The sequence below is a fragment of the Mesoplodon mirus genome (genome assembly GCF_964341445.2).
Source record: "Mesoplodon mirus genome assembly, chromosome: 13".
In the NCBI taxonomy this organism is placed as follows: Eukaryota; Metazoa; Chordata; class Mammalia; order Artiodactyla; family Ziphiidae; genus Mesoplodon; species Mesoplodon mirus.
Window position 1 is genome coordinate 49,702,508 of NC_138989.1, and position 26,924 is coordinate 49,729,431.

Here is a 26,924-nt window from a genome sequence, read left to right on the forward strand (position 1 = left end):
AAGCACAACGTCTAAACCAAGGAAGGCGCACAGTACAGGCTTGGCTAGTGAGGAGGGTAACCCAGACCTCAGAAATGAAACAGCGCGGTGTATCTGTTTCTTTCAAAACAAAGGTGTCCATACTGATTGTTTGCCATTCAAAATGTATGGATTACTAACAATCCAGACTACCAAGAAAAACACGCTAAGCCTGGACACCTTTTTGATGTTGAGTCTGTCACCCTCCTTTAGCTCCTCTCTCTCCTGTTCCCTCTTTATTCTCTCCTTCTAGCTGCTGTCCTGGTCTGCCGAATCCCTCCCCTCTACTGTTAGGAGTCTACTGTGTCTGTGGGGGGAAAACATTTGACAGTAAGAACTGCTGATCTAATAATAGTGCCCTTATATCTAGGGTTTTGTGCAGTGTTCACAGTCCTGGGCAGGTCCTGGTTCCGAGAGCCCAGAGCCGTGAGTGGCACATTAATGAAGGATTAGTGCAAGATGCTATGCCAGAGAAAGTTTTCCTGATCAAGTTTCCAAATAACTCCTGACAAGTTTTGCACATAAAAGCTGCATAATTAGCTTGAACTTTTTGAACTAAAAAACGCCTGCCTCTGATTCTGTGGGATTAGGATATAGCAGCCTCTTTTTAAAAAATAAACACGGTTTCATACTTCTAAGGGACATATTTAAAAACTAAAAATGACCGTTAATTTCTTCCTTTCTGTTTGGAGGTGAGAGGTGCAGTTCTCTTTTTATTGGTCACCATCACAAAGAGTCTTCCCTCTACATGCCTCCATAAAATACTGGCATAATCCTAAAGTTTGGATGAATAAAGGCACATAAAACTTGAAAAAGCTCTGTTATTTCAAGGTCTCATTAGCTTGGCTGCTTTGCAGACTATTAATGGACCTTAGGGAACAATAACTCAATTTCAAAACATTTTCAGACAAATGGAGCCACAGGGCAATGACTTGCTGGCTTGGAAGGACTTCTGTGACACCCACTTGTGAACTTCAAGGTTCTCATCCTTCATTCCCCCTCCTTGCCGTAACACCCCCTATTCATTTCTTGATAGGAGTTCTCTAGAGAGTTTTTTACACTCAAGGGACTGGCTCAAATAAGTATATCTGTAAAGCAGAAGAGAGAAAAAGTGTCACGACCTTGTGAAGGCAGTTGTGCTGAAACGCATCTCTAACCAGGACCCAAGAATTTTACATTTTTGACTTTGCTACTTCACTGTGCAGCCTTGGACCACTATCATTTGACTTCTGACTGAGTGTTACTGTTCTCACCAAGTGACACCACAAAGTGGAGAAACAGTAGTACAGACATATATTGCAAATGGGAAGGTCATGAGGAGGAACTTCTTGGTCTGAATCCTTGATTTACACACTGTTTTTGTTTGCCCCTGACATGTTGTGCAGGCTCTGACTTCTTTTCTTTGAAATGGTCTGACTTTATGTAACTTTCTAAGTGACAGAACTGATGCACTGCACGTTTCAAGCCTAATAATGTAACAGCTCACAGCTGGAAGGGAGCATCTCTGAGATGGATTTCTATGCTATGTGAGCTCAAAGGATACTGTTGGTCACATGTAGTAAACTTCCTAAGTCCCAAAATCCCTTTCAAAAGCTTTTTGGAGCTTTTTAAAAGGACAGTTTTTTAGTAGTTATTTCTCTCAGTGCCTAATCATTTCCAGGTAGTAGTTTAGGTTCATTAAGTCTTTGAAGCCACTAAGGTGCTTTTAAATGCATCACTGCTCCCGTGCATTGAATGACAGTGAAATGGTGGGGCCTGGTCCTTGTGCCCAGAACATCAGCAAATGGCTTGAGTGCCCTTCAGCAAAAGCCTTTGTTCAAAAAGAACTGCTTGTTCACTCCAGGATACTGAGCCCGCTGCTCATTACCCTTTGCTACGTTCTCACAAGGGTCAGGGAGACTTGTTTCCATAAATGCAGACACTGAAGCGTGAATCTGGAACACTTGCTTTCAGTGTTCACAGATTCACAGGGTGGACACAGTGATGCATCACAAGAGTAACGTTTATAACCTCAAAAGTGTGTCCACCGTGGTGTTAATGCTATTTCCCTAAAAACGTTTTGTTCAGTTCTTACTTTGCATCACTGACTGTTTCTAGTGCTGTGTCTGTGCAGTAGGGGGTACTTTGAAGTATGGGCATAGTGAGTCAGAGAAGCACAGTGTGTGTGTGTGTGTGTGTGTGTGTTTTATTTGTTCCTTTTACAAGCACTAACTTGGGGGATTATGATTCAAAAATTAACTGTGTTTTCTGGTTCTCTGGGCAGGTCTGTTTTCTACATAATTGTATTGTATATCACTTTGTCCTTTATATTATCATAAGAACAACATAACGTAATAAAAGGATGTGCTCTTTTAATTAGGTTAATGTAACTCAGTGTGGTACTGGCTTGGGGATCATAAAGTTCCCAGTAGCAGGCATCTCATTTTCACAGCCTTTGGTTAACTAGCTACTTTCATGTTTCAGAATATTCTTTTATAAGCAGGGTATTCTCTCATCCAGATGAGTTTTGATATGTGGTAGATTGGGGGTTCCAATGATTCTCCTATTGTGATAGTCTTATGTATGATTGTGTATTTTAATAATCTGAAAATATTCTTTATTTAGTAAAATATTTACCTCTATTAAGTTTGACCATATTAATTAAGCAATCAGAGCTAATTTGATGTATTAATATAGATGGGATCAGAGTGTAACCTGGTTAATTACAATCAGGAAGCCCTTGAGATTGAAAGGGCTTGTGTCCATGGATTCCCCCACTAACCCTCTGGAGTGGACTATTCCTAGAATGTAGCTAATATAGTGACTCCTATGTAAGCCATCTAGATGCGTTCAAGAATTACTGAGGGCAAATTACTCAAATTTAAGTTTGTGTTTTATGATGGCATTTAGCAAATGCTTAATAAATCTTGGTCCAAAGGATGTGGCAGTAGGATGAAGAGACTAAAAGCTAGTAATGAAAGTCAATCAGATAAACCTAAGTTTAAATTTCAGCTCTTCAAAATATCTAAGCCTCTCTTTCCTCATCTATAAAATGGGGATAATAATGCCTCCAGACTTGAGGATTAAAAAAAGATCATGAAAATTAGGAATTAACACAAGTAGGGCTCAATAAATGAATAAATGATATTTCAGAGCTTGTGGAGTCTAAGGTGGAACAGGGAGGGAGAACAGCATGGTGTCTGGGTATATGGCCTCTAGAGAGATTCCTGAAGTACAAATCCTGGTTCTGCGGCTACCAGCTACGTGACCTTATGGAAGTTTTTTAATCTTTCTCAACTGTGTTAGGTCCTTATGGCTGCTGTAACAAATTTTCACAAATTGGGTGGCTTAATTGAAATAACACAAGTGTACTACCTTACAGTCCTGGAGGCCCAGGAGTCCAAAACAGGTCTGACTGTTTAAAATCGAGATGTCATCAGGTTACTTCCTGTCTGGAAAGGAAGAAGCCATTTCCTTGCCTTTTCCAGCTTCTAGAGTCTGCCTACATTCCTTGGTTTGTGGGCCTTTCCTCTGTCTTCAAAGTGGCTCTCCTTTCCTTTAAAGGACTCATAATTCCATTGACCTCACCCAGACACTGCAGGATAACCTCTCCATCTCAAGATCCTTAATCAAATCTGCAAAGTGCCTTTTGCCATAAAGTAACATATTCACAAATTCTGGGGATTAGGATGTGGGCATCCTTGAGGGGCCATTATTCTATCTACATCCTCAACCTTGCTTTTCCCATCTATAAAAAGGGTAGGGACTTCCCTGATGGCGCAGTAGTTAAGAATCTGCCTGCCAATGCAGGGGACACGGGTTTGAGCCCTGGTCCAGGAAGATCCCACATGCCACAGAGCAGCTAAGCCCGTGCACCACAACTACTGAGCCTATACTCTAGAGCCGGCAAGCCACAACTACTGAGCCCGTGTGCTGCAACTAATGAAGCCCACGTGCCTAGAGCCTGTGCTCCGCAACAAGAGAAGCCACCACAATGAGAAGCCTGCCACCATAACAAAGAATAGCCCCCGCTCACTGCAACTAGAGAAAGCCCGCGCACAGCAAAGAAGGCACAGTGCAGCCATAAATAAATAAATAAATAAATAAAACAGGGTCATATAATATGACCTATCTCAGAGTTACGATAAAAAATAAATCAGATAATTCATGGAAAATGCTAAGTTCAGAGCCTACCCACACATAGTAAGCACTTAATAAATGTTGACTATTATTGTTATTATTATCAATGAATGAATCTCAGAGTCCCTTCCTGCTACATAACCCAGGCATTCATGCCTCTGCTTCAACAAGATGATTCAGAGGCCCTGCCTGATTCCAGACAAAAAAAGAAGGCGCCTTCCCACCAGCTATTCTTCCCCACTGAGATTCTTGGCCACTACCAGCTTAGAGCCATGGCTCTCTCAAGAAACAGAGATTTCTTGCAGACGTTCCTTAATTTCAAATAAAATTCTCTTCAACAGAAGAGACATAACTAAGAGCATTATAATTCACAGAAACAGATCCAGAAGCAAGAAATAAGGGCTGCCTCTGTTTCTTCTCTTTCCATTCTGTACTCCTGTCGTACCAGTCAAGCCTCATCTCAGGGAAAGGACCCCGGTGTTCAAAATGCCATTGTTTGCTCCTGGGGATCTTGCAGCCATAACTTTTGGCTGTTCCTACACTCTGTCTGTTTCTTCTCCATGTGGCCTATTTAATGTTGGCCTGCACCTTCATTAACCCCATATACTTGGCTGTTCTTTTATTGGATAGCAATCATCAAAGTCCCTACAATGTCACTGCTGTTTTCTGAGTTGTTTTGTATTATATCAGCCTGAGATAGTCTCCATTGAGAGAATTTGAGTGGGGAAAGGAAAAAATAGCATGATATTCATTAATTAAATCAATTACTTAACAATGAACCCATAGTTAGCCTCTGTTCCACTTTTTACCGACACATTAAACTAGATTGAAAAGTTGTTGAATGTGGGTTCCCTTAAGTTCTCATTTTAAATGAAAACAAAATAGTTCTTCCTGCCATCTAGAATTCTTGAGACTTACCCTTTAAAAATACTTTGTTCTGCCACAAATGAATTTTCAGAGACATCTAGCAGAATGAGTAGGGAGGAAAGGGATATTTTTTTAATTTAGTAAACATTCCCTATGATCTGTTCATACCCTTCATGGACTCTACTTGAAACTCCGTTTTCTTCTTATGCTTTGTTATTGGTTCTGAATCCACATGTACATAGTGATGGTCAGATTGACATTCTCCCACCTGTCTTAGCCCTCTTCTACCATTTTCCCTCCCACCTTCCTTATCTCAAAAGAAAGTTTTTTTCATGTGGCCTCTGAAGTATGCCATCCAAACCTGACCTCCCCAGAAAGCATCCAAGAGCCATGGTTATTTCCTCTTCCCAGTCAATCAAAATTGCCATTGCCTCATTGCGTTTATCTTAATACACAACCAGGCATTAAGAAGAAAGCAACTAAATTAATTAAGGTGAATTTTCTGATTCTCCCAAGGAAATTTCCTCTTTTTTTTTTGCGGTATGTGGGCCTCTCACCGTTGTGGCCTCTCCCGCTGCGGAGCACAGGCTCCGGACGCACAGGCTCAGCGGCCATGGCTCACGGGCCCAGCCGCTCCGCGGCATGTGGGATCCTCCTGGACCGGGGCACGAATCCATGTCCCCTGCATCGGCAGGCGGACTCTCAGCCACTGCGCCACCAGGGAAGCCTGAAATTTCCTTTTTTAGGCCATAAAACTAATGTTTTTCTTTCTTTTTCCCCCCAACTTTATTGAGATATAATTGACAAATAAAATTATAATATATATAAAGTATACAGCATGATGATTTTTTTTAATAAATTTATTTACTCTATTTATTTACCTTTGGCTGCATTGGGTGTTCGTTGCTGCGCGTGGACTTTCTCTAGTTGCGGTGAGCGGGGGCTACTCTTCGTTGCAGTGCGCAGGCTTCTCATTGTAGTGGCTTCTCTTGTTGCGGAGCACGGACTCTAGGTGCGCAGGCTTCAGTAGTTGTGGCACACGGCCTCAGTAGTTGTGGCGTGCAGGCTCTAGAGTGCAGGCTCAGTACTTGTGGCTCACGGGCTTAGTTGCTCCGAGGCACGTGGGATCTTCCCAGACCAGGGCTTGAACCCATATCCCCTGTATTGGTAGGCGGCTTCTTAACCACTGCGCCACCAGGGAAGTCCCACAGCATGATGATTTCACACTGTGAAATGACTCCCACAATCAAGTTAATTAACACATCCGTCACCTCACGTATTTACTTTTTTTTGATGAAAACACTTAAGATCTACTCTCTTAATAAATTTCAAGTTTAAAACAGAATATTATTAACTACAGTCACCATGTTGTACATTAGATCCTTAGAACTTATGCATCATATAACTTTGTTTTCTTTTCCCACTGTTCCTGCCTTGGTCTTTCTTTCTCAAGCTAAGGACTGTCTGTTTTGTTGGTGGGAATCATATTCCCTAATACACATAGAAATGCAGAAAGTGATTAAAGGAGCAGAGTTAAGGAAAGGAAAAGATAAGGGCAAGAAGGGAAGTCTGGATCAGAGAAAGAGGGAATCAAATGAAAAGAGGAGAGATGGAAGAAAACGATGGGGGGATGAAGAGGATACAGGCATTTGATGATGCGCAAGACTCTTTCCTTAGCAAAACTGTGGCATCGCACAGCCCATTAACTCCATCCTGCCCAGCTCCCCTTGGCATCCACTAATGTATATCCTCAGTTATGCTTTAGTCCATTGCAGTGTGTGTATGTGTGGGCAACGTCCCACCACCACTACCCGCAGGAAAAAAAGAGCCGTTCCCTTGAATCTTATTTCATACAATTCCATTTTGATCTTTCTTAAGAAGCCCAGTGTACTCTATAGTCAGAGATGTCTGGTTTTAAGCCCTAAATTGCTCACCTGGACAATTACTTAATCTCTCTGAAGCTCAGCTTCCACATCAGTAAGATGGGAAGCATAAACACACCAACATTATGGTGTCCTTCATAGTGCTTGGTACCTAGTATGCTTTTTTGTAAAATAGTTAATTGTTTGATACAGTATTGTGGAAATTATTATTATTATTATTACTATTACTATTTCTTCTCCCAGAAAAAAGTCTGATTTTCTCGTCCTCTTACAGAAAACAATTTACTTACCCGCCTCTCCCTTTTCCACCTCTCCAAACTCAACACTCCCCAACCCTAAAAAAATAAGAAATGGAAACTTTAAAGCATGCATGCCTCACTGGTTTACATCTGGATGCTCAGTGCTCTGCCCTACACTTTTCTTCTCACTTTCCTTTTTCCAATTCTCCTCATGGAAATCGCACTCCTAGAAGTCCAGATAACAACTAGCCCATGGTCAGTGGCAGCCCCAGTTGCGTTTTGTTTCCTCAGCACATTAGATACGGACAAGAGAGGACCTATTTCTTTCTCCTACTCTTTTTAAGATCTTCCAAAACAAAAGGTGAGTTAGAATCCTTTCAAGCACCAGGAGTCATGCCGGTAATGGCCTAAAGCACTCTGCATTTCCAGATGTGAGTTTCTGTCTGGCACTTGAGTACTGACTTTGTATATCTGGCACCTTGGTTTCTACCACTTGAGGAGCTCATCACTGTCTTCTCCGCATCATCATGGCTCCACCTTGACTTCTTTCATGTTTTCCTCACCTAAGGAGGGCACCACGAGCCTCTTGCCCTCTCCCCTGGGCAGTTGCTCTGTGGATGCATCCATTGGCTGCTCCCTTTAACTGATGGTTAGTGTTCCCTATAAAATAAAGCTACCTTTGATTCTCATTAAATCCTGGCTTTCTTCCCCTAAACCAGCCCATGCAAGCACTTATAATTCCTTTATTTATGTATCCAGGGACATGAGCATTTTGGTGGAGTAAGGATCCACATCTTTTATCAAATTATTGAAAGGGGCTAAAACTTAAAAGAAATTATGTACTGGATACCATTGCATTGCTTAATCAGCTAATACCTCTTCACTGAGAAGCTAAATTAACTCAGTCACTTGAAAAAAATTTTGAATTGCATCTTTAAATTTTTCCAAATTATTTTCCTTACATAAATGTGTGTGTGTGTGTGTATATATATATATATATATATATATATATATATACACACACACACATTTTTACATATGCAAGCAAAATATATATACTATATATACAATTGTATATTATATATATATATATATAATATACAGTATCATCCCACTATAATGAGATAAGTCAGGCTTAAAAATCCAAAACTCAAAAACTTGGGGTCTGGACTTCCCTGGTGGTGCAATGGTTGAGAATCCGCCTGCCAGTGCAGGGGACACGGGTTCAAGCCCTGGTCCAGTAAGATCCCACATGCCGCAGAGCAACTAAGCCCATGCGCCACAACTACTGAGCCTACACTCTAGAGCCCATGAGCCACAACTACTGAGCCCACGTGCCACAATTACTGAAGCCCACACTACTAGAGCCCGTGCTCTGCAACAAGAGAAGCCAGCACAGTGAGAAGCCCACACGCCTCAACAAAGGGTTGCCCCTGCTCGCCCCAGCTAGAGAAAGCCCATGCGCAGCAGTGAAGACCCAATGCAGCCAAAAATAAAAATTAATTAATTATTTTTTTAAAAATACATTAAAAAAAAACTTGGGGTGTTATTATTGCAAGATTAATGAAAAATTATCTTGTAATTATGGGGGGAGGGGAATTTTCATTTTTCATTTATTAGATATGTAGGGAAAAGAAACAGACCTATGTTTATGAACAGTGATATCCCACACTGAATGGAGAAGGTTCCAAACTGTCAGAAGGCAGTCATTTCCTAACAAACACCTGACCCCCAAAAGTTAAGAATTTGGCAATCCCAGCAGGAGAACAGGGAAGACTCTTGCTCCAGTGTTAAGGTCAGCCACGGTTCCCCCATGACCAAGTGGGCCTATACCCGTAACACTATTGCTCTTGAGAAATACAGGTGCACACACACAACCATTGTCCCAAAGGCACATCAAACTGGATGAAACATGGTTCTCTAAAATAATCTTAGGTTCTATTGCAGTGCTAAAGGCAGCAGTATAGACAACCCCCTCCCTGTGATTGTTTCCCCTAGGGATCTTTGAGGTCCTTTTGATGAAGCTCTTAGGTAGGGCTCCCGAGTCCTTCAGAGACTTTCTAATAACTTTGAACCTCACGTGACAGAGTCCAAATTTTTATCATCTTCCTTCCAAAAGGCTCCCTTTTCCCATACCAAGTTGCTTCCAGCCCTGTTCTGCAATCTTTAAACCCTGACTAATAGGGGGTGATGCCAGCTCCTCTTGACCAGAAGTCCTAGCCTCGTACCAAGCCAAATGAAGTCAAACAAAACCAAATGACCTTAAATATCTTGTACCCTCTGACCCCAGAACGGCAGGTTCCTTCCTGACTTGAAAGTACCACTGATAGTAGTTCTTTCCAGCTAAAAATGGGTTTCTCACTTTTTAATGGCATTTTCTCTTTCTTAAAGTTTGCCTCATTACATACCCATATCAATGTACGTATCTGTTTATGTCTATTTATGTTCCCTGAAGAATTAATTATCTTCTCCCTGGGCTCAAAGTACATTTTAAAGTGGGTCTTACAAGCTAGAGAAACATATTACAAAGCAACATAAGAATTCCAACCTAATGTTGTGCAAATAAGTTCAATGATCAAACTCAACTGGCATCATATTTCTAGTTCAAATCTGGGTAGGTATCAGGAGTGCCTATGGTTCATTTTTAAAGCGTAAATGCTCCACCTCAGCCCCAGATTCAGTAGATCCAGGTAGTATTTGTATTTTTTGTAAAGTCTCCAGGTTGGTGTGACGGGCAACCACAGCTGAGAATCACTATGGTGGACACTTCTGAGGAAAGATCAAATCCCTGATAATAAGTCCAGCTGGTCATGACACTAAAATAGTGACCTCATGCCCCTCAACCCCCCAAAACAAAACTGAAGTTCCAAAAGCAGAAGACGATGTTCAAAGTAAAAGGCAAAGCCAGAAACCCATCATAGCCATTTATTTTAGTGACAGCATTTTCCTGCTTTCAGGAGCTCATCTAGATAAAAGACTAAGAGATAAAAGCAAATGCAATTATATTTTGCCTCAGGAAAGAGCTCTGAATACTTTTTTATTATATTGCCAGAGATTAGGACAAGAATGTAAATCTGAGAAAGTCCTACTAGAGGCTTCTTTCATTAACAGAAATGGAAACAGGTATTTATACGCCACCAATAAATCAATTAAAGGAGGAAAGGAGCTTGAAATGGCCTTCATTGCACTTATTAACTTTGGGGATTACAGCAGTTGGTGATGGATAGACCCTGCATCTTCCTGTCATCCACCTGGAGCAAATGGACGGAAATAAAGCCTGGGAAGAGTCTCATCACACTAAACATGAAATCTGCAAGTCTTGTGTTTGCTAAAGTGGAGCAGAAGCAAAGCAAGCCAGAGTTTTCTAAAAACATTGTCAGCTTTTGTGGATTTAAAATGTGAGAGTGTGAATCAGTGTGTGAGTTGGTGTGTTTATATGTGTCTGGGTTTACATAAATCCTGACACTGGGAATTATTTTAATCTCTATGATAATTTCCAGTACAACGATGTTTTAAAATGGGAGGATTCCATTAAGAAGTAACATTCAAAGGAATTTCTCAGTGACATTTGAGAGGGTTGTGGACCCTTCCTCTCTAGGCTCCTTTTGGACTGTTAATCACCAACTTCTGTCAACTTCTTTTCAGTTTATCAGTTTCAGAAAATCTTCATTTGTGTTGAACAGTGGCAGCTGGAATAAGATTACTGGCAATTAGAATCCAAACTAGCCGAGGAATTTCAAAATTAAAGGCAAAAAAAATGGATTCAATTTCCTGCCCTGCCAGACAATACTTTGTTTTTGGGGCAGCCACTTCACCTGTGTAGTGTCAAGTTCTTCAGCTAGAATTTGAGAGTAATAATATCTCTTCAACTTCCTCACCAGGTTATAGGGAAAAGGATTTTATAATCTTCAGAAAGTTATACAAATGGAAGACACCATTAGTTTAAGCTTCTACCTTTAAAATGTCTTATATGTCATGTGTAATAGAAATGTCTGTTTATTACTGATGATGTTGGATTAAAGACGTGTCGTGAAGGTTGTGATATTTCAGTGTGAACTTCTCACTATGCCAAAGTAAAATGTACTTTTCTTCCAACACCCTGTGCCTCACATTTGGATTTTATTCTTTATTTCTTGCTGGTTCCCACACTGTTCTACTCTGTTATTTCTTCCCTCCCCCCTATATAGGGGCTAAGAGGTGGACCCCTCCCTATCCAGCTTTCAGCCTCTTTTAATGACTGTGCTGGAAGAAGGGTGACTTGGTAACCTCACCTCCTACAAACTCATTGTGCCATGAGTTCAGCAGAATGTTTTTTAATATATGTGAAGTGCTGATGGCAAGTGAAAGCTGAGGTCCTCTCCTCTGCTGTTCTCCACGTGACCTGCCAATCACCAAGTCCTATCAGATGTGTCCTAAAATCTCTCTCAAGTCAGTCCTTTAGCATAAGACATATTAGTTTCACTCCTGAATCACGGAAGTATCCAGCTAACTGGACTCCCATTACTCATGGGTTTCTATCCCCTACCCTCCTGCCTACCCAAATCTTTTCTCCACTCGACATGCTGGAGCAATCTTGCCAAAACCTAAATCTATGTACATCAATTCCCTGCTAAAACCTTGGGTGGTACCCAGCCTCCCGTAGGAAAGTCCTATTCTGTCTAGACTTGACAAATAAGGCTTTCTAGATAAGATGCCTGTTCACCTCTCACTTGCACTCAGCAATACTGAAGTATTCCCAGTTGCTAAATGCACCATATACTCTTTCTCAAGCTCCATGCTTTTTTTTAGTGATTCTTTCTAACTGTAATTGCCATCTCTCCACCCTCTTCTATCTGGAACATTCCTATTCATCCTTTAAAACTCTGCTCCAGAGTCACCCTTTCTTTGATGTCTCTTTTGAATCTTCCCAGATATAAACTACTATATCTAGCAGTACATACTTTCATTATTGTACATATTACATCAAATTATAATTATTTGTTAGAATAATTTGTTTCCCCTTCTGGACTGTGAGCTTCTTAAGGGCAAGGATCATGTCTTACTCATCTTTGGATCTCAAGAAGCTAACAGTGGTCTGACCAATTATAGCTATATTATAAATATTTCTTAAGTGAATGAAAGGATGGATTCTCATAAGTGAAAACAATACACACCCTGTGTAATCTGTGGGACTGAGTGCTAGTAAAAGAAACATCTGATGGGGCTTATCCCTTATTTATCATTGTTAGTTCTTTTTATACTTTTGACATTTCTGCAATCTTCTGGTAAAACTCTAAGGTAAGCATCTCATCTACATGAAGGAGCAACAGACACTGACCAAATCAGGCCTGTTGGTGAGCCATGCACCTTGTGATATTAGTAGTGTCATAGATGGGTTATTTTCCCCTTCACCTCCTCCATATGACTCTGGGCAGCTGTCCTTATACTGAAATTCATGAAAAGTCAAGCTTCTTGACAATTTCAGAAGTGAAGTTGCTCTCTGTAAAGCTCTTCCTCCTTCCTCTACTGAAATTTTTGCTCTTCTTTCTTTCTAAAATGATGAGAATATAGTCAGGCATTGTGTATCTCAAGACCCACTGATCAGAGTTAAATTGGAAACTAAGGAACCCACAGTGGTGCTTTTTGCCTATTTGATTCATGAGCTCACTGTGTCCACGAGTCCCTCTGTGGAATCAGTGTAAGCTGGAAACTGGCATGCCTCCATTTTTACTATTATGACTGTAATCGATGGGGAATAAATGAATATTCTCCATTTTATCTAAAGGCACCGCTTCCCAGAAAACTCTGGGGGAAAAATGAGAGGTGTGCTATTTTTCCTTATATATTCGTAATCATTTTCCAGGCTTTCCATTATTTTACACCACTGAGTTTTTCTTTCTTTTCCTCATAAGGTATTTAGAAATGAGAATTAATACCTATTGTGTAACTAATGATTGTTCTGTTATGAGTTAATTAACCAAAACAGTGATGAATAGACCAAAAGGTGACATCAATATAGTTTGCATGTATTTCAACCTCTGTTTCATAAGACAAGATTTTACTGTAAAATTCATGGTTCCAGTTTATTTTAAAAATATAAATTGGTTTCTCTCATTTCAAATCATTAATCTCTGAAACTAATACAATTGGAATTTCACTCTTCTATGAGTCAGTTTTTGAAAATATAATTGAAAGTCCATTTTGAGGAAGGAAAACTTATTTTTCTTTTCTCTCTCTTTCCTCTTTTTTTTCTGTTTTATTCTTTTGTTCAATAAATAGTAACTGGACATAGTATCTGTTGACTGGATTTGGCTAGACACTGTGAAGAACTTAAAATTTTCAGTTACTGCCCCTAAAAACCTTACAGAGACAAGCAAAAAGTTAACTAAAAGAAGAGATGTCACAGCCAGTACCAAGTGAGTAGTAAGGGCAGTAACTCTGCAAGTTCACAAGCCAGTCTTTACCTCCCTGACATTTTCTTTCTTTTTTTTTTAACATCTTTATTGGAGTATAATTGCTTTACAGTGGTGTATTAGTTTCTGCTTTATAACAAAGTAAATCAGCTATACGTATACATATATCCCCATATCTCCTCCCTCTTGTGTCTCCCTCCCACCTCTCTAGGTGGACACAAAGCACCGAGCTGATCTCCCTGTGCTATGCGGCTGCTTCCCACTAGCTATCTGTTTTACATTTGGAAGTGTATATATGTCCATGCCACTCTCTCACTTCATCCCATCTTACCCTTCCCCCTCACCTGCTCCCTGACATTTTCAATCAGAGCTTTCCAGCCTGCCATCCTTTGTGATTTATTTTTAATGGTTCTTCTCATCTCAATCCAACATATAGACAGATGCAGGAACATATCCTGGTTCTATCCCCTATCTCTATACTGCTTCAGCTCTACTTCTGAGCTCTTGAAATAAAAATTGGAAGCTCTCCCCAGACTAGTTAGTGAATGTCAGATTATTATCTGCCCACTTCCTCTGGAGGAAAGGAGATGGGTTACGTGATTCAGGAAGGGTGTGTTTTTCTCCTGATCTCTATATATCAGCCATACCTGCACATTTAAAATCTCATAAAAAGAAAGTATTGGACTGTGTTCAGCGCTGCATCATTACCAAGTTGAGGAAGCTTCATTAACAACTCTGTGTTTTTCCAGTTATTATTGAAGCCTGACCTTGGTTATATTACCACCCATTGTGAATGGATACACACTCTTAACTCTGTAAACTGAGGCTGTTCCATGCCCTTCTTTCCTTTCCTAGCAGTAGGCAAGTAATCCTTAACTCATAGAAGCAACTGGAGAGGCTGTTTGACCAGTTTGTCTGACATCACATTTTGTTTCTCCACCAATTTTCTTCTTTTAGTCCCCAGTGAGTCATCATCTTCTGAGCAGTCTTCTGCAAGCACAGTGGGCCCTCCATATCTGTGGGGTCCACACTGCGGACTCAACCAACTCCCCATCAAAGGCAGATCCAGGGGACCAAATGTACAACACTGTTTTATATAAGGGACTTGAGCATGTGAAGATTTTGGTATTGGGGAAGCAGGGGAGAGGCTGGAACCAATCCCCTGTGGATACCAAGGGAGGATTGTAGTTCCCTTAAATGTACCCCCAGGTAGTCAACCTCTCTCACATTCACATATCTTTCTTTACACTTCTACGCTATAGTTGCCTCATTGTGTTTTCATTGCTTTTATGCTTCTGTATCTCACTATTAGAGTGTAAGCACCTTGAGGGCAGGAACTGTGACTTCATCACTGTTGTATACCCAGAGCTTAGTTGGGTTCCTGGAGTGTAGAAGGCACTCAATAAACATTTGTTAAGTGAATGCTCAGCATTGAGAAAGAGGCATAACAGACTATGGAGATTCAGAGGACAGTAACCAAACCATCATAGATAGTGCAGGAAAATTTCAGAGGAAGATACAGCTAAACTGAGACCTGAAGGATAACTGCAACTTATCCATTCATAGGCTGAGGGCAATCCAGACAAAAATAATAACAATAACATGAGCAAAATTCATATTTGAGAAAGAACAGTGTCCATTGAAAGCCAAAAAGATCAGCTGCACCTTCTGTTTACCATGCTTGAATCAAAACATATACATATGTATGTAAGTGTATGTATATATGTGTGTGAGAGAGAGAAAACCTTAGTTTTTAAAAGCTTAATTTGCTATAACAAAAAATCAACTCCATCAACCTATAAAACACGTATATTTAGCCCCAAACCCTCTATCGGGGTAAACAACATTTCCATTAACTTTCTCATTATTTTCTTTTTCCTTAAGTCAAATTTTAGTTTTTTAATATTTTTTAATTCTCTATTTTAACTGTTGGTGTTTTCATAGTATTTTTCAAGTAGTTCTGTTGTAGACGATAGTATGGTTAAGTAGAGAGAGGTGAACCTAACCACTTTGCCTGAAATTATTATATATAGAAAAACAGTTGCAGGTTCCAAACACTTAAATTAGAAATGAACATTTAGGAAATGACCTGCTTCTAAATTGAGGTTTTGGGTGCACACAGGACAAGCTGTAACAGAATGTAGTGGAAAGCAGACTGGTCTTGGAGTACACACATCTATGCCATTTCCTTTACTATGTCCATGAGACTCTCAATCTCATCATTTCTTGAATGGGATCTGTAATATCTGCTCTATATTGTTCGTAGGTATTCCCAAAATTGAAAGAGGAACTCTATGTGAAATGCATCACCTAACAGATGGTAGAGGGTTGTATTCCATTATAGCACAAGGTGATCTGCTATTGTAGTTATTTGTACATTAGAAAATAAAAATTTTACACCCCCTTCCACAACTACAACATTATATATGGAAAATATGTACAACCATTTAAGTTAGTCAAAGTAAAGCTATTCTTTTTACAGACACAGTTTTAAGTAGTTGGTGTCTATGTCTGTGGCATGACCACAGCAAGTGTGTTTATGTAGAAATGGTTTGCCTTGTTAACATGAGGCTAATACACATTGTAACCATTTTGTCTCATAGAATGATTGAAGATAGTGGGAAAAGAGGAAATACCATGGCAGAAAGAAGACAGCTGTTTGCAGAGATGAGTAAGTATGGAACTTTGAAGGAACACCCTTGAATACTCATGGAAGGCTGGAAACAACGACTTAATCCTTATGACATTTGTACTTTTCCCTAAAATCTTAAAGTCTTTACATAAAATGTATGTTTAGGCGTTTTTGCCTCCTCTTGGGTAAGAATTAAATTAGACAGTGAATCATCATAATTTGTTACTAGGACTTTATATCTTATATGAAAGAAAAAGGTTCATGAACCTGAATGTATATATACATACACAGATGCTTAATAAACACTATTTAGTGTTGGCATTAATACAATCCACTAAACTTCAAAGTCTGTGTTCATTTCCCTGTACTACCACAGGGTCTGGCACATCGCAGGCAATAGATAAAAATTTTGAAATGAATCATTGAATGTCTTACCCACAAAACGATATCGTATGTTCATATGGGAAAGAGGAGTCAGGCGTGATTACCAGACCAAGCTATAAGCTGTCATTTGAACTTCATGCAACGGGGGACAAGCTGTCCTACAAACTAGTTTCTAAAAAGTGAAAAGGAAAACAAAGGTTTAAAAGAGCTTGGAGGTGACCTGCTATGCAAGGAAAACCAAACTAAGACTATATTTACTGACTCCAATGGAGAACTCATTAAATAAAGATTGTTGGTTTATGTAAATGCAAGGTTGCTGTGTAAGTAATTGGGTGGTAGTATCTCCTTCTAGACCATTTTTCTTATTCATAAGGAAGAAGAACTTAACATTGGGGGAAAAACACACATCTCAAATTAAATGTTATAAAGAAAAAGTACGATTCTCTTATGGACTTTTTATCTCTCCTTCCCTGCAGAAGGAATGAGGATGAGCAGAAGTGAGTCGTAAGCCTTTTACTCTGGGAAGGCAAGAGGCAAAATTAGGCTCTACTGAAGATTGAAACTGATTGGCCAGAATGAGGGTCAGAGCAGATAAAGGAAAGCCCCAGATAATAAGACTCACATTTTCCTTTATCATTTCCCAATAATCTGGAGGCACCAAGGCAGTGTTAGAACTAACAAAGAGGAAAGAAAATTAAAATTGATGTGGAGAATCTCAATCATGCTCCTTGCTTTTTCCACTTTTAGAAACATGTCTAAAGTGCCTGTGACAGTTTCAGCCATGACCTTCCAATTTCCATGTCTGATACTGTAGCCTCACTTCTGGCCTGACCAGTCATCTGGAACTGTGACCTTTGTTGATACAAATCTAACAGAGGAAGGAACCTAGTTACTGCCTGGCCATCTAAACAAAATCCAAAGCAGCACAGGTATCCTCTTGTATCATAGATTCTTAGATTGAAGAGGCAAGAGCTATGTATATCATGGGCCAGTGTTTTGTCAGAAAAAGAAAAAAACTATTAATTTTTAACATAGAAAAGCAATAAAGTCTTAGAGGAAATCTTTAAATTTATCATTGTCACATTAAAGACCGTATTAGCCAACAGAGTGTAAGAATTTTAAAAGTGTGCTTATGTTATGATTTTATAAAATTTATCTGAATTTAAGTACATAATCCCAGCTCCTACACCTGGTGCAGTGTCTGGCACGGACAAACACATATGTAACAAATGTCTTTTGAATTAAAGTTGTCCAACTCAAAGAAAGATCAACATAAGTTTTATAGCCATAGAAACAGAAAAGCTCTAAATTTTTCAAATGAGAGAGACTTAGGAAAATTGTGCATTCACTTCCCAAATTGTAACTTAACCTTCTCATAGAAGCTTCTCAGGGAGGTCATACAGTTTATTAAATCATTTTGAGTTCTCCTGATTAGTGATCAAAATAGTTAAGCAAGCCACACAGATATGTATCTTTCTTCCTTTCTTCCTCTCTTCAAAAGCAAGTAAACACATCTGACCTTAACAATTCATTAGTGAGCATCGTGTTCAGATTAACACTAAATAGGACACACGTCCACAGTAAGTGGGATTCTGCCAGATAAAGCAGTTGGCTGATTTCACCAGGAGAAATTGATTTTGATAGACTGTCAGACAAAAGAGAAATGTAATCTCATTGAGAATGTGTTAAATATTTGAAAAATACATGGGTTACCCCACTTCTATCAGCAGGACACCAAAGAAACACAAGGAAACTATTATCAGAGAAGACTGGCACAGAAACTTAGAAAGTAACTTCTTCCAGGAATCTATGATGTCTAGATAGGGAGCTGAAAAAGAAGGAAGAACTTGTAAATCTGGTCAGCTAAGAATTACCTAGAAGTAGTTCTTTTTAAACATGAGAGGAAAGTGCCGAAGAGCTTCTTGGTTTTGGAAATTGCAAATGTCACAGGAAAAAAAAAAGGAGTTAAGAAGGCAGGGAAGACTTTTTTCATTACTGTTGTGAGAGGGGAGAGAGATGGAACTCAGCTCTGCTGGAACCAAAGACAGGAGAGTTTCTAAGCACTACGGTGAGCTAGAGCAGAAGTACTGGAGGATACCAGAGGGGAAGTCGGTCAACTGTGTTTACTCATTGTCACAATGAGGAAGTTAGGCTCCTACCCTCCAACAGAGACTAGGAGATCTCCTTCAATGATTTCATTTCCAAAGAATGGCTCCTAGTCCTTGAGAAAGATATTCCTGGGTTGTAAAACTGGCAAAAGTCTTGGAGGTTTACATCTTTAAAGGGGCAGACAAAGAATTTACAAAGGAAAGTTTTGTAGAAAAGTACGTGCTCTAAGAAAAGGCAGATCAAAGACCTAGAGTCAGGAAGAAACCTGTCTAAAGTTTAGTCAAGCTGAGGGGAACCGTACAAAAGCAAAAGAGCAGAGAACACAGAAAACAGGGTGATGAGCACATCAGTGTATATATGTCAATCCCAATCTCCCAATTCATCACACCACCACCCCACTCCCGCCGCTTTACCCCCTTGGTGTCCATACGTTTATTCTCTACATCTGTGTATCCATTTCTGTCCTGCAAACTGTTTCATCTGTACCATTTTCTAGGTTCCACATATATGCATTAATATATGATATTTGTTTTTCTCTTTCTGACTCACTTCACTCTGTATGACAGTCTCTAGATACATGCACGTCTCTACAAATGACCGAATTTCATTCCTTTTTATGGCTGAGTAATATTCCATTGTATATATGTACTACATCTTCTTTATCCATTCGTCTGTCGATGGGCATTTAGGTTGCTTGCATAACCTGGCTATTGTAAATAGTGCTGCAGTGAACATTGGGATGCATGTGTCTTTTTGAACTATGGTTTTCTCTGGGTATATGCCCAGTAGTGGGATTGCTGGGTCATATGGTAATCCTATTTTTAGTTTTTTAAGGAACCTCCATACTGTTCTCCATAGTAGCTGTATCAATTTACATTCCCACCAACAGTGCAAGAGGGTTCTCTTTTCTCCACACCCTCTCCAGAATTTGTTGTTTGTAGATTTTCTGATGATACCATTCTAACTGGTGTGAGGTGATACCTCACTGTAGTTTTGATTTGCATTCTCTAATAATTAATGATGTTGAGCAGCTTTTCATGTGCCTCATGGAGATCTGTATGTCTTCTTTGGAGAAATATCTATTTAGGTCTTCTGCCATTTTTGGATTGGGTTTTTTTTTTAATATTGAACAGCATGAGCTGTTTATGTATTTTGGAGATTAATCCTTTGTCCATTCATTCATTTGCAAATATTTTCTCCCATTCTGAGGGTTGTCTTTTTGTCTTGTTTATGATTTCCTTTGCTGTGCAAAAGCTTTGAAGTTTCATTAGGTCCCATTTGTTTATATTTGTTTCTATTTCCATTACTTTAGGAGATGGATCAAAAAATATCTTGCTGTGATTTATGTCAAAGAGTGTTCTTCCTATGTTTTCCTCTAAGAGGTTTTTAGTGCCCGGTCTTCCATTTAGGTCTCTAATCCATTTTGAGTTTATTTTTGTGTATGGTGTTAAGGAGTGTTCTAATTTCATTCTTTTACATGTAGCTGTCCAGTTTTCCCAGCACCACTTATTGAAGAGACTGTCTTTTCTCCATTGTATATCCTTGCCTCTTTTGGCATAGATTAGTTGACCAAAGGAGCGTGGGTTTATCTCTGGGCTTTCTATCCTGTTCCATTGATCTATATTTCTGTTTTGGTATCAGTACCATATTGTCTTGATTACTGTAGCTTTGTAATATAGTCTGAACTCAGAGCATCTGATTCCTCCAGCTCCATTTTTTTTTCCCTCAACACTGCTTTGGCTATTCGGGGTCTTTTGTGTCTCCATATAAATTTTAAGATTTTCTGTTCTAGTTCTGTAAAAAATGCCATTGGTAATTTGATAGGGATTGCATTGAATCTGTAGATTGCTTTGGGTAGTATAGTCATTTTCACAATACTGATTCTTCCAATCCAAGAACATGGTATATCTCTCCATCTGTTTGTATCATCTTTAATTTCTTTCATCAGTGTCTTATAGTTTTTTGCATACAGGTCTTTAGTCTCCCTAGGTAGGTTTATTCCTAGATATTTCATTCTTTTTGTTGCAGTGGTAAATGGGAGTGTTTCCTTAATTTCCCTTTCAGATTATTCATCATTAGTGTATGGGAATGCAAGAGATTTCTGTGCATTAATTTTGTATCCTGCTACTTTACCAAATTCATTGATTAGCTCTAGTAGTTTTCTGGTGGCATCTTTAGGATTCTCTATGTATAGTATCATGTCATCTGCAAACAGTGACAGTTTTACTTCTTCTTTTCTGATTTGGATTCCTTTTATTTTTTTTTCTTCTCTGATTGCTGTGGCTAGGACTTCCAAAACTATGTTGAATAATAGTGGTGAGAGTGGACATCCTTGTCTTGTTCCTGATATTAGAGGAAATGATTTCAGTTTTTCACCATTGAGAATGATGTTTGCTGTGGGTTTGTCATATATGGCCTTTATTATGTTGAGGTAGGTTCTCTCTATGCCCACTTTCTGGAGAGTTTTTGTCATAAATCGGTGTTGAATTTTGTCAAAAGCCTTTTCTGCATCTATTGAGATGATCATGTGGTTTTTATTCTTCAACTTGTTAATATGGTGTATCACATTGATTGATTTGTGTATATTGAAGAATCCTTTCATCCCTGGGATAAATCCCACTTGATCCTGCTGTATGATCCTTTTAATGTGTATTTGGATTCTGTTTGCTGGTATTTTGTTGAGGATTTTTCTATCTGTATTCATAGTGATATTTGTCTGTAATTTTCTTTTTTTGTAGTATCTTTGTCTGGTTTTGGTATCAGGGTGATGGTAACCTCATAGAATGAGTTTCGGATTGTTCCTTCCCCTGCAGTTTTTTGGAAGAGTTTGAGAAGGATGGGTGTTAGCTCTTCTTTAAGTGTTTGATAGAATTCACCTGTGAAGCCATCTGGTCCTGGACTTTTGTTTGTAGGAAGATTTTTAATCACGGTTTCAATTTCATTACTTGTGATTGGTCTGTTCATATCTTCTATTTCTTCCTGGTTCAGTCATGCAAGGTTATACCTTTGTAAGAATTTGTCCATTTCTTCCAGGTTGTTCCTTTTATTGGCATAGTGTTGCTTGTAGTAATCTCTTAACATGCTTTGTATTTCTGCAGTGTCTGTTGTAACTTCTCCCTTTTCATTTCTAATTTTAATGATTTGAGTCCTCTCCCTCTTTTTCTTGATCAGTCTGACTAATGCTTTATCAGTTGTGTTTATCTTCTCAAAGAACCAGCTTTTAGTTGTATTGATCTTTGCTATTGTTTTCTTTGTTTCTATTTCATTTATTTCTGCTCTGATCTTGAGGATTTCTTTCCTTCTGCTAACTTTGTGTTTTGTTTGTTCTTCTTTCTCTAGTTCCTTTAGGTGTAACGTTAGATTGTTTATTTGAGATTTTTCTTGTTTCTTGAGGTAGGCTTGTATAGCTATAAACTTCTCTCTTATAACTGCTTTTGCTGCATCCCATAGGTTTTGGATCATCGTGTTTTCATTGTCATTTGTCTCTAGGTATTTTTTAATTTCCTCTCTGATTTCTTCTGTGATCTCTTGGTTATTTAGTAATGTATTGTTTAGCCTCCATTTGTTTGTCTTTTTTACGTTTCTTTCCCTGTAATTGATTTCTAATCTCATAGCATTGTGGTCAGAAAAGATGCTTGATATGATTTCAATTTTCTTAACTTTACTGAGGCTTGAGTTGTGACCCTAGATATGACCTATCCTGCAGAATGTTCTGTGTGCACTTGAGAAGAAAGTATAATCTGCTGTTTGGGGTGGAATATCCTATAAATATCAATTAAATCTATCTGGTCTATTGTGTCCTTTAAAGCTTGTGTTTCCTTATTAATTTTCTGTTGGATGATCTGTCCATTGGTGTAAGTGAAGTGTTAAAGTCCCCCACTATTATTGTGTGATTGTCGATTTCCTCTTTTAGAGCTGTTAGCAGTTGCCTTATGTATTGAGGTGCTTCTATGTTGGGTGCATATATATTTACAATTGTTATATCTTCTTCTTGGATTTATCTCTTGATTATTATATAGTGTCCTTCCTTACCTCTTGTAACATTCTTTATTTTAAAGTATATTTTATCTGATATGAGTAATGCTACTCCAGCTTTCTTTTGATTTCCACTTGCGTAGAATATCTTTATCCATCCCCTCACTTTCACTCTGTATGTGTCCCTAGGTCTGAAGTGGGTCTCTTGTAGACAGCATATATATGGGTCTTGTTTTTGCATCCGTTCAGCAAGCCTATGTCTTTTGGTTGGAGCATTTAATCCATTCACGTTTAAGGTAATTATCGATATGTTTGTTCCTATTACCATTTTCTTAATCGTTTTGGGTTTGTTTTTGTAGGTCCTTTTCATCTCTTGTGTTTCCCACTTAGAGAAGTTCCTTTAGCATTTGTTGTAGAGCTGGTTTGTTGGTGCTGAATTCTCTTAGCTTTTGCTTGTCTGTAAAGCTTGTGATTTCTCCACTGAATCTGAATGAGATCCTTGCCGGGTAGAGTAATCTTGGTTGTACGTTCTTTTCTTTCATCACTTTAAGTATATCATGCCACTCCCTTCTGGCTTGTAGAGTTTCTGCTGAGAAATCAGCTGTTAACCTTATGCGAGTTCCCTTGTATGTTATTTGTCATTTTTCCCTTGCTGCTTTCAATAATATTTCTTTGTCTTTAATTTTTGCCAGTTTGAGTACTATGTGTCTCAGTGTGTTTCTCCTTGGGTTTATCCTGTATGGGACTCTTTGTGCTTCCTGGACTTGGGTGGCTATTTCCTTTCCCATGTTAGGGAAATTTTCGACTATAATCTCTTCGAATATTTCCTCTGGTCCTTTCTCTCTCTCTTCTCCTTCTGGGACCCCTATAACATGAATGTTGTTGTGTTTGATGTTGTCCCAGAGATCTCTTAGGCTGTCTTCATTTCTTTTCATTCTTTTTCTTTTTTCTGTTCTGCAGCAGTGAATTCCACCATTCTGTCTACCAGGTCACTTATCCATTCTTCTGCCTCAGTTACTCTGCTATTGATTCTTTCTAGTGTATTTTTCATTTCAGTTACTGTATTGTTCATCTCTGTTTGTTTGTTCTTTAATTCTTCTAGGTCTTTGTTAAACATTTCTTGCATCTTCTCTATCTTTGCCTGCATTATTTTTCCTAGGTCCTGGATCATCTTCACTATCATTATTCTGAATTCTCTTTCTGGAAGATTACCTATCTCAGTTTCATTTATTTGTTTTTCTAGAGTTTTATCTTGTTCCTTCATGTGGTACATAGCCCTCTGCCTTTTCATCTTGTCTTTCTTTGATTGTGATTTTGTTCCACACGCTGCAGGATTGTACTTCTTCATGCTTCTGCTGTCTTCCCTCAGGTAACAATTGATAAGGAGAACAATTGATAAGAAATTTTGGCAAATTCATGTGACTGTGGCACATACATGTGTTAAACATCTACTCGGAGCTCATAACCACAAGCAGCAGAAGCAAAAACAAAAAGACAAAGAAACAAAGTTAGGAGTAGCATGGACTCACAAATAAGCCAAAAAATAAAACTAAACCAAAAAAAAAAAAAAACTGTGTGGCCACATACTTTGATTAAAAGCAATTTGGGGTAAGTTGCCCTAAACCAAAATTTCCCCTCAGTATAATGCCCTAATTATCAGTTTGCTTAGTACTTTAGATTAAAACTGAAAAGTAGTTTTCATTTAAATGTAAATGTCATTCTCACCTTGGCCTTTTCAGCCATCAAGTAAGTTTATCAGGTCAAATAATTTTATCCAACTGTTTTTTAGCAGAATAAATTGTTTGTTCTTGGAATCAAGCTCCCTTTCTTCTCTGTTTTTCTGCTCTGAGAGTACATTTACTCTGCTTTGTATGACACTTACTTACAAAGAATTTACAAAGGAATGTTTTCTGTGTCACTCATCCACATGAATTTCTCCTTAGGGATGGACGCTGGACCTTTCCCTTCAAACCCATCCAGCTTAGATGCTGAATCAGTGTTGGTTTAAAAGCCTTGGAGCACAGGATAAGTAGGTTTTATTGGGAGGGAAATGATTGGAAAACACTCTTTCAGAACATGGAAGCCTGCCTAACAAGATGAGGAAGGTTCTGGGGAGAAAGCAGAGTGATACCAGTGGGCTCTGAGTGGAGGAGGGACCAGAAACCAAAGGCAGGTAAATGGAGGTGCTCAAAAAACACTGTTGAGTAGTTCAAAGGCAGACCATCCTTCTTCAGAATATTGACAGCAGTCAGCATGTGCATAGTTGGAATGGCACCTGAAGCATGATTTTGCAATGCACACTATGAGTTTTAGGAAAACTGATTTCAAAAATTGAAGGAAATAACGTTAATGATCCCATTCCCATGAGCCATGGTGGATACAGTGACTATTTTCACTTTTATCTTCATTTCTCGTGCTCTTCAGCACTTTGGGGATGTCAACACCATGGGTCACCATCCTGGAAATTCTTCCTTATGTCACTACTGTAGTCCAGTCTCCTGTTTTTTCTGACCACTCTACTTCTCTTTTTCTGTCTCTTAGTAGCCTCCAGACCCCCTGAAGTCAGATTTTAACCAAAGTTTTGTTCTTGACCAATTCTCTCCCTATACAGTTTGACTTTCTCTCAAGGCTTCACAGTTATTGTTATAGCTCTCAAGTGTTCAAGGAGTCCTTCAAAACCACATCCCATGTTCTCAGGAACCAGCTTATCCAGAATAGTCAGCATGTAAAGTCAGTGTCCCTTCCAGACTTGGCTTCTCACTGTCAAATCTTCTGCTGATGAAGCACCTTGAGATAGGCTCACCGTTAGCTCCATTAACTCCCCATCATAACAAAGCAATGTCCCACCAAGGCTGCCACTTTCCAGTATTTCCAAAGCCACACAGTCCTTGAACAACTACCAAGGGCACTGTTCAGAAGTGGGGAGGAAGTTTCTAGCCCCAAATTTTTGCCTCATTTTGTTATCTAGAATGTGGAATAGCCCTACTTGTGCACACAGTCTCCTCTTGGGAAATATTCCCAGTCCTGGCTCAATTAAGGCACATTGGTACATTTTATATGTTTATTAATAATTCCTGGAATATAGTCCATATTAAGGAGTTCCATATCCATATATCCAACTGACACTGGATATCTCCACTCGGACACCCCACAAGCAACTCAAACTCTGTAAGCCCAAAACTAAACCCTTCATCTACCCACACCTACAGACCTGTTCCCCCTTCTTGGTACCTTAGCTCAATGAGGGCCACCCCATCCCACTGAGTTGTCTAAGGTAGAAAGTTGAGCATTACTTTTGACCCCAAAACTCCTTTGCCTGCTCTCTCTCCCTCTCTTTCTCTCTTTTTGTCTCTCTCTCTCACACACATATACACACACACACATCCAGTCAATCATCAAGCATGAAAAAGAGTTTAGACACAGAGTTCATATGCTTCATCTTTATTCTATAAATATTTGTTGGGTGAGTTTGAAAAATGAGTAAGAAATTTAAGAATCTGAGTGATTTTATAAAAGGTTTTATAAATGAGCTATGAAAACATATAAGGCAAAACATATATGAACGAAGCTAAAGCCAAAAATTAGATAAGACAGGTTGGTTGGTTGGCTGGCTGGCTGGATGAATGGGTGGATGGATGGATGGATGGGTGGAAGGAATGAAAGAAGGCAGGAGGAAGGAAGGGACAGAGGGAGGAGAAAAAATCTTGAAAAGAAGAGCTAAAGAAAGGAAAAACAGGATTTGCAGAAGGTAACAATGTGATCAGTCAGAATTTCTGAACTTGTATCTTTGCTTTCCTCTCTATCATTTTTTTCCAGCTATGATCTGAGTGTGAGAGGTTTGAGGAGATGTTGCAAGAGCATCAACTTGCCTTAAATGAATTAGCTTTAAATTTTTCTTATGAAAAGTTTTAAATATATACAGAAGTAGAGAAAATACTATTCATCTCTACCCTTAATTATTTACCCCCAGCCCCCACCATATAATTATGAAACAAATCTAATCTATTATTTAGATGAGTCAAGTCTCCATGTTTTAAAGAATTATAGCCCAGTGATATAATAATAATGGAAAAGACACTATAAATTTGAGAAATAATTAAGAGGACATTGCAAAAAAATAAGGAAGTGCTGTACTATTTTTTATTAAAAAGGAAGAATTAGTTTCTTGAGAGTATAGAGTGTGAATTTGATGTAGGTTTCAAGATAAAATGGATTTTTTTTCAGAACATGGACAAAATATAGTGGTAATCATAGACATTTCAACATGCTAAGAATAAGGATTACTCTATTGACCTCATTTCCTTAT

General features: G+C 38.9%; 1 protein-coding gene across 1 annotated transcript in view; it reads left to right on the forward strand.

Moving 5' to 3' along the window:
• Window positions 1–26,924, forward strand: part of DTNA (dystrobrevin alpha) — a 204,211-nt gene that overhangs the window by 65,313 nt on the left and 111,974 nt on the right. Inside the window, exon 2 of the mRNA XM_082640968.1 lies at window positions 16,122–16,189. Within this exon, the coding sequence (XP_082497094.1) occupies window positions 16,123–16,189 (67 nt within the window). The 5' untranslated portion in view covers window position 16,122. The remainder of the gene's footprint in view (window positions 1–16,121; window positions 16,190–26,924) is intronic.